The sequence below is a fragment of the Pocillopora verrucosa genome, chromosome 2 (assembly GCF_036669915.1).
Source record: "Pocillopora verrucosa isolate sample1 chromosome 2, ASM3666991v2, whole genome shotgun sequence".
In the NCBI taxonomy this organism is placed as follows: Eukaryota; Metazoa; Cnidaria; class Anthozoa; order Scleractinia; family Pocilloporidae; genus Pocillopora; species Pocillopora verrucosa.
The window spans coordinates 9,590,410-9,599,156 of NC_089313.1; the positions used below are offsets into that span (position 1 = coordinate 9,590,410).

At 38.9% G+C, this 8,747-nt stretch overlaps 1 protein-coding gene and 1 non-coding gene across 2 annotated transcripts; one reads left to right on the forward strand and one right to left on the reverse strand.

Annotated features, from left to right (window-relative positions):
* Positions 1-3,738: 3,738 nt before the first annotated feature.
* On the reverse strand, positions 3,739-3,810 carry Trnac-gca (transfer RNA cysteine (anticodon GCA)). Its single transcript has one exon. It is a non-coding gene; the product is annotated as a tRNA-Cys (tRNA).
* Positions 3,811-4,292: 482 nt separating this feature from the next.
* Positions 4,293-8,363, forward strand: LOC131799597 (neuropeptide Y receptor type 2-like). The gene is made up of 2 exons (XM_059117305.1): positions 4,293-4,843; positions 7,877-8,363. The coding sequence occupies exons 1-2, from the start codon at positions 4,293-4,295 to the stop codon at positions 8,361-8,363; spliced, it is 1,038 nt and encodes a 345-aa protein (XP_058973288.1).
* Positions 8,364-8,747: the final 384 nt, after the last annotated feature.

Here is an 8,747-nt window from a genome sequence, read left to right on the forward strand (position 1 = left end):
AAGAAAAATAAGAGACTGCCCTGAGTCTGTATTCCGTTCAACCATTTTATAAGAGTGACAGGAGTCTTTTCAATTTAGTGAAAAAGTCACAAACCATTATTTACTTCACGAGCATAACCACTGACCACTCACGAATTACAGTAGGCTTCTCCTTTGGCGCGGAAATTAAAATCGTATTGAGAATTCAAAGTTATAGTGAGTTCCTTTAGATCTCCCGAACATGTATCGCGTTGGAAATAATTACAAGTACAGGAAGAAGTCGTTTGTTAGCGAGACGTTCATGTCTTAGGACTGCTTTTTGAATAGCAAAGATGGAAAAAACTTTGGTTCATCGCGTGGCTTAAGTGGTTTGGTACGACTGTCTGAATGCAATGATGAAGTAAAACATCATTTGATAAGCTGCCACCTGTCTAAAGAGGTCTTAAGTGAAAATTAGCTAATATTAGCGAGGACTGGCCTATTTCACCTCGCTCAAGAGGATAATAAAAAAATGTAGATTTGCCATAGGCATCGCCACACTTTGGGAAGTTTTGGAGAAGTGCAAAGGTAACATGTCAGTATCCTGATCATGATGGTCTCAGGAAGCGAATCCAAGGAAGAGACGTATTTACCTTGCATATGTCTCAGGATATTCCAAAGCTGTTTGGAGTTATTATTCCAGTTGAATCAGGTAGTCTTTAGTAACATTTTCTGTTATCTATTTTTTTCTCGTGACATATCTGCTCGAAAAGAGAAGAAACTCTTTATTAGATTAAGGGTACTTATGTACACATCACGTTGAAAAAACACAGCTCTATGTGCAAGTGCTTTTAATTGCAGATGGAAATATTTACAATGTTGCTTGGTTGATAATCAATCATGTTTTTGTCATTTGTTTTATTATTTGCGGTCAGTTTTCCTCAATTTGTATGATTCTCATTAACCAGCATGATTAAATTTGCAGACTAAAACACCCCTTATTTGTCCCTTATTTTACACCCCTTATTTATACAGTGCATGTCGGTTTTCAATTCCTGATGGCTGCTAGTGAGCTTCACTTTAGCTGAGTCGCTTACCTCAGCTCTCTAGTCCCATGCAAGCACAAGAAAAAAGTTCATGATGGTGAGTCTTGGCTGAGACTAGAAGAATCAGGGAAGAATCTACGGTCCCCAGAAACGTCACTTTTAAACACGAGACAACTAAGGTAAATTGAATAAAGTAGTATTTGGTTATTGAAAACTATCGTTCAGATTATAAGATACGCGAATTACTCTCCCCACCTTTCTTACATTCTGTTAGTCAAAAATTTTCAGCTTTTATTAAGGCTTTCTTTTTGATCGTCTTAATAGTAACAGTTGCCAGGATCCAAGGGGAGCAAAAGAGAGAACAATTCTCCGTGTAGTTAGGTAAAGCAACGTGCCGGCTTTATACTTCTTCCGGCGTGATAACGATAATGATGACAACAATGGGTAAAAAGCACCGTCCGCTAATAATGACGATTATCATAGTTATAAACAAATCTCATTTATAGTCCTGAAAAAAATCTCAGGGGGTCCTTTGAACCATCCACTTCATCTCGCCAAAAGTCAGAGTTGTCTACACTCATTCTAAGGTTCGCGCGATTTTATAACGAATTTTCAATTCCGGTGTGTTGCGCGCGCGACTTTTGATATAAAAAAAATTAACCTGCACGCGCCATAAAAGAACGTGTCAGCTGAATGAATCAAATCTCTATCATTTTGCCTGCATTCTTGGGAACAGCAAAAATGACTTAGAACAAATAGTTATAACAAATAGTATAGTATTCATTCCGTGCAATGATGACAAATAAATTGATAAATAAATAAATAAATTGATAAACAAAAGGTTCTGGTGAAGAAGACGCCTTATTTTATACCACAGATGACAAGCAAAAAGGTCATATGGGTACCCCGGTTAAAAATATATATTGATAACTCTGTTAATTAATACCAGTTCTAATTTAAAGGAGAAAGTTATGAGAATAAAACAAAAATTGTCTGTACCACGAAGCATGCCTTCACTGTTTAGACTGGGAGTCCTAAAGCTTTTTAAGCGTGTATTCAAATATCTTATGACGATAAGCCCGCCACCCACCACACCCCGCGCTGTACTGTTTTCATTCAGCGGCTGGTCAGCGATCACGTATGAGGTAAACATGGCGATCGCTTCCTGATCACCGTTCTTGTCGATCCGAAAATCAAAATACCAGCGTGATATTGCCTCGAAGATGAAGCAGTTATGTTATTTGATTCGTACTTCACATTCGAGTCGAAGCTTGGGTGGCACAGGTTATTTCTTGGAATCGACGAGGGGAATCCAACAATAGTTGTAGCGTTTGAATTGTTGGAAGGAATGGTCGCATGGGGATGAAGGAATGGTAAGTTTAACAAACAATTTCAAATTTTGTCGCTTGAATTGAAACTAAAGTTCATTTGAATTGCTTTCGTATGTATTTCTGACGGTTTTAGATCTACCTGATTGATTTATATCAGTTACGCTACATGTTGACAAGTCCCTCAAAATGGCGCCCAAACTTGGAGAAAACTTGCCGAAAATTAAGTAAGTTCACGGAGTTATAAAGTTTTCGTAAAGGTCGAGCCGCAAAGTTTTTTTTCTGTAGTTACCTTTTCTATGGCACCTACTTCATAGCTATGTTAGTTGAATCAGTTAAGAACGCCTCACTTTTTAAAAGATTTATTAAATTTGATCGGTTTTGGCGTGTGGGACTTAAGCGAACCGATAAGGTGTCATTCAAGTCTTCCTGTATACTTGATTGAAACGTGATGTTCACGAAAGTCGCCTCGATGGATAAGATAGAGTTAAATTAATATACATGGCTAAGGTATTTGTTTTTTGCTGAGTTCCGTATTTTTTTGTAAATTGTCCTCCATCTCGCTAGTTCCTTATCAATTTCAAAATCGTCATCTGTAATTTTCAGCGGAGCTCTTCGCGTACATCGTGAGCCTCTCTAGCATAGCACCGCAGACCTCAGGAGAGCGAATGAAACTTTGGCGCGAATCCATGAAATTGTTGTACTGTAATCCTCTCCTTTCTTGGTTGATAAAATTTAGCCAATCGAATGTGATACCTCTTGCATTCATCTGCCATTCCTCAGGTGGTAGTAAATACCAACGGTGTAAAGGAGCCTTATTCGACTTTTAGCACCCTAAAAGCGTTTAAATTGTCACATGTGTGGATGCTATCAGGCAAACTGTTCCAGATAATTTGGTTTTAAATGTAAATTGGCCACCACAAGGAGTTCTTAAGTTGACGTTTTGAGCGTTAGTCCCTCGTCAGAGCGAATAGAGGAATCGTGGGTTGTGTGTGTGCTTTTATGTAAAAAAATGGAGCTACGCTATCGCCAGGAACATGGTGACGAGAAAAAAGAGAATAAATTAGTTAAATGAAAAGCGTTCGTTGATACCGCGGGGATTTATGGTGCCAATTTGAAAGATAAATTTTTGTTCTAGAGTCTTGCGGCTTTCCGAACTGCCTCGATGTGAGGAAAGGCTGCAAACTGCCAAAAGTTTGTTTGAATGATAAGGGGAATGTAAGTGTCAAGGTTTTGGTTTAGATGCGTCTATGTCATTCCTTTAGAACCACATCACAAAGGTGTTCTCGGAAGATGTTTTAGGCGACCGATTCACGGTATTAACAAATGATTTTCATTCAACTAATTTATTCTTAAGAAAGTATTTTTTCGTCTTGTCACGAGCGTGGGACAAAGAAAAAATTCTGAGTCCCCATGAGGAATCGAACCTCAGACCTTCGGATTTGCGCTCCGATGCTCTACCACTGAGCCACAAAGACTCTTCGGTGAGCTTGCACAGTTAAGGTTGATTCCGGCAGTCAATCAGAACCATAACGCGCAGTTTTGTTAATTGATTTTATGATATTCTCGTAAAAGTGGTTAGTTGAGTGTTTTAAAGACGAATGTCTAATCTTGCAAGGTCAGTCAGCTAGCATGCCCACCCACGCTTATCAGTAACGAACATAGAAGCATGTACTTTAGAGCTTACCCAGCAGAAGAATGTAGACGTGCGTTTGCAGTTAGAAAGTCAAAAACCATCAGTGGGACATCAAAACTTGCTGACCTTTCACATTAACATGCGATCGACTGATAATAAGTCGACGTTACATTTAATTAAAGTTTTTCTTACTAAACTGCCTATTCACCTCAACAGACCGTGTGTTACCAGAAACCAGTCTAAATGAATCATTCAAGTTGCTTAACAGCAGAAAAAGACGGCTCCATCTCACCTGCACAGTCAATTATCTCAGTTAACTTAAACATGGCCCTGCTTGTCTTGGCGTCTCTGTGCAACATTTCAGCAGAATTCATTTTGTTTCGACGCACACTGCGAGGAAAGATCATGGCCTCTTTCATGATCAACTTGACTGCGATTTCTTTGGTACAATCAACATTTGGCTATGCCCTTACATTAAGTGGAGACACGGTTGAGAGATCATCGAAAGGTTACTTTCTGTGTCAGTGGGTAGCTTTCACAGACCTTTTCTCCCAGTGTGCGTATTCCTCTACCTTGTGCGCGATGAACGTTGTGTCAAAGCTGGCCTCTGGTCGATGCTACCTTGGAGCATCACAGCAGATACCAAGGAGAAGCAAAATGATATTCTTCACAGCATCTTGGTTATGCTCCATTGCTTTTAGCAGCATGCTTCTGAGTGAAAAGAGTTTCTCTGTACTTTCGACGTCGAAGTTTACGTGCCACCTGGACTGGGCCTCTCAGGAAAGGCACGTTTTTATCGTCAACGTCACTGTTGTCCTCGTGTTTCTACTTCTGCCCTTACTTATATGCTCCATTACACAATATTTTTGTACCAGGTAAGTGGTAATTAATAGGAGTTTTATCACCCTATTGAAACTAATTTCTGAAGACTTTTAAACTTCCCTGCACAGGTTAAACGATCATACCCCATCTATTGGTTGCTATAGCTCCAAAGATGGCTTTTTTTTTCTAAGACAGACCTAAGAACCAGCATCGAATAACAACTCTCACTCCAAAAAAGGTGACATTCACAAGTTGTGGTCATTCTGATATACCAATTACCGCTTTGGTTACAAGACACAAAAAACATAGATCTAGCTAAGCCTGAAAGCGGAGCTCCAGTTAGTCCTCCAGCCCTTCACTTTATTGGAACTCTTTAACACCGGCCGTCGAATAGGTTGTTCAAGAGGGATATAGGTACTAGTCTTGGGGAGGAGGATTGAAGGGGGCTGGAACCGAGGAACAATGTTCTCACAGTTTGCAAAGCAATCAACACGCATGCTAGTTAGCAGTATTTTTAAGCAGCTGAAGACTTTCGTTGATGTTCCAAATGTTTTGAGCTGATTTTCGAGGATAGGGAATGTTTTCTTCTTCAGATGTAGTGTATGATGTCCGTATCAATAGAAATTCTATTCTACCGAGAGTGACGGATAATTTCGATTTGGGAAAAAGAATCAAAACTGTAAGAAAAGACGATAAACGACTGCGAGTTTAGATATCACCTGTCGATTGAAAGAGTAGAGACGTGAGAACAGTGAGGCAGTAAAGCAATACGCCAGAATCGTATGAGCTTCTCTTACATCTTCTCTTGATGCCAGATATGACTGCTTGCTCCACCGATTTTTCTCTAACGTTTCAATCTCTTCTGATAAGCGTAGAAAATTGAAAAGAAAAGTCACTTTCAACTCGTGTTTAAACCTGTACCTTTTTCAACTTCTTCTCTCTTGACTGTTCGCGTGTTATGATTATGAGGCTTGAAATACACGGTGTCAATCACGGTGTCTTTTTGACATTTTGTCTGTTACTTAATTCGGTAACCTCTGCTGTAACTGCGTTTAACGTCAGTGTCTTTAAACCAACTATCCATGATTTTGGCCTGGACTGAGGTTTTTAGCATGCCAGCAGGTTTGGGAAAATACATTTATTCATCAGGAAAGTGACATCTTTTTAGCCTGGAAACATTGTCAAAAGCCATACTTGTGTAAGGTAACTCACTCGTATTCTGTTCAACTTGATTTAGGGAGAATAGAATATATTATTACATAAATCTGATCAGTGCACAGGCTGTGCACAACAATTTGTTTTGACTGTACTTTTATAGCCTTTTATATACCAATCCCTACACATAATAGAATGTTAATCATGATGTTAATATGCCATACACCTGCAACATTTCTTTTAAATATAAAGAAATTTTCAAAAGACTTGTCGTTGACTGATACTAGGAGATCTAAGAATATTCAAAAGTATGTAAAATTTGGTTGAAAAACTAGAACTCAGCGTAGGCTAGATGGGGAAGATTCTACGTACATGAAAAAGCTAGGAAAAAGTTTTTACAACGCCTGCCTGGTGGTCACAATCCTCGTTTTAATGTTGAAAACACTCATAAGCGTACAGATTTCCCAAGTGTATAAACTTTTAATTTAAGCCTGCTGTGACTTAAAATCTTTGATGCACCCTCCAAAGGAGACCAAATAAATTTCAAGTTTCTATTTATTCAGTTAAGCTAGTCAGGTAAAATGCACCCCTCAAAAGGAGACCAAATAAATTTCAAGTTTCTGTTTATTTAGTTAAGCTAGTCAAGTAAAATTAAGTCAAACTTTCTTGCGAAGACACAACCAAGTACCTTCATATACCTTATAACCTTCACGTACTCATTAAACCAGGTTTATACCCATAATGCGAAAGATCACCTTCGTTTGCAAGAAAATTATGAGCGAATTGGTCGCAAACCATAGCCCTGGGTCTGCCATAAATTTTAATTTCCAGAGAGTACTTTGAAAATGGCAATTTTCCCATGCACGAAAGAACTATCGGCCGAAAGAGGGCAGGCTTTCCATTCTTCATTTAAAAAATACCGAGGTTTTCATATTTGGGGCTGCAAAATAATCAAATAATCAACAAATTATGCCAATTGTTGAGAGTCAACATTTAAGAGCCACTGACCATAAATATCGAGAATCCGCCGAAAGTTGCAAAATTTCGTAACTCGTTTTTTTTTCAAAGTGCCCTTTTGATGAACCTTTCCAAAATTTATATAAAATGCCCCAGATTCTCTTTCTTTACCCGCCGAAAGTGGTGCGCACTTGTAATCATGAACGTCGCTGACTTGATCTCATTTTATTTCAATTTTCGGAAGGGCCATTACCTCAGCTCTTAGGGTAAAAACCGCCATCTTTGAGCTAAGCGCGATTTTTTTTAATGAATAAAGTAAACCCTGCGGTAGTTAACTGAAGAGTGAATGATAGAAACTTGCTTGCGCCGTTCACTGCTATTTGAAAACTTAATAGCCAAAAAATAATTACCTTCTTTTCCCTTAACACCACGACTGCATTAAACATTCCAAACGATAGGAGATGAAATAATTTGGAGAATACGAACATTCTGAAGTGCTGTTTGGGTGATGAACCTGTTTAAAGGTTTATAGAGCGAAGAATGCCAAATTTTTTACCAAAACGTGATGTAATTTTTGCCTTCATCAAAACAGCAATAAATGATAAATTGAAGCTATTATCAAACGACAAAGCTTCAGCTCTGAGTATTGTTGATTTTGCAACTAGAATTGCACAGTACCAAGAGTAACTGAAACCACAACCTCTCTAAAGGTGCTAAGAGTAGCACCTTGTGCGCAGGGACTACGGTCGAACACCAAACCAAATTCTGGGCTTGATAGAGTACAACTAATTTTTATACGTATAAACTCCGCTTATTGATCTCCTTGAATGTTTCTGAGTTTTCTCCTTAATTTTACTACCTTTTACCTCCTGGAGTCTATGGTTAGTAAAGTTTGCTAATGTTTCACGCGAAAAAAAAAATTTCCCAAGAGCCAGTTATTTGTGGTAATCATTTTTCTCTCTTCATTCTCATAGAATATGGAAGAAGTCTCGCAACGTAACAGACCGTGCTCGTAGAAGAGGCTTAGCTTATCGTAGAAAGTCTAACCGTATGGTAATTGCCCTAACTGTATGTTTCTTCGTCAGCCAGCTGCCCCTTAATATGGCAAACATAATTGCCATGACAATAGAGTGTTACAGTTATCAATTTCAAACAGTGTTCATTTTGGAGCTACTCGCTAAATCCAGTGCATATCAAGCTCCCTTTGTTTACGTGTTTCTGAATGCTACTTACAGGACTACGTTAAAACAAATACTTATGGGCTCACTGGCTGCACAAAAAGGGCCAGGTTCTCGACTTGCAGGAAAAAATGGAATGGCCGCTGCCGAGAATGGCCAGCAAGGGAGGAGGATGCACATGCCTAACAACAAAGTAGGTCAGTCACCAAAAGCGATTTATCCGGCAGATGAGCAACTGAACGGCATGGAAGAAACCCCAAACAGCCTGGCGCGTTCGACCTAGACTTAACTGGACAATAAACTTTAAATTAGTCCAACTGAACCTAAATGATGTGTAAGAGAAACGATAAAAGGGGCTTTTTACCTCGAGCTGTTCGATACTTATTTAAGAGCGCCATCTTTCAATTGAAGGACAAATTGAGTTAGAAGACGTTCAATGACAAATGAAGGTATTATCTAAGATTTTACTTTATAGCCCACTTGCTTCGACAAGACAACTCAAAAAACAATCCCAAGCTGCTAGAAAACCTTATATTCCAACTTAAGAGCGATGCTCTGTAAAATGTCGGAGTGGTCTTGTAGGAAAGGCAAGTTCACCGATTTGGCTCAAATTTTGCATGTAGACTTGATTAGGGGTTCTGATCACGAAATTGATATTTTAGTAATT

Excerpts from the sequence above, each read along its gene's own strand:
- LOC131799597 (XM_059117305.1), top strand. The coding sequence starts at position 4,293 with ATGGCCCTGCTTGTCTTGGCGTCTCTGTGCAACATTTCAGCAGAATTC. Across the intron at positions 4,844-7,876 it reads ACACAATATTTTTGTACCAG|AATATGGAAGAAGTCTCGCA; the intron begins GTAAGTGGTAAT and ends TCATTCTCATAG.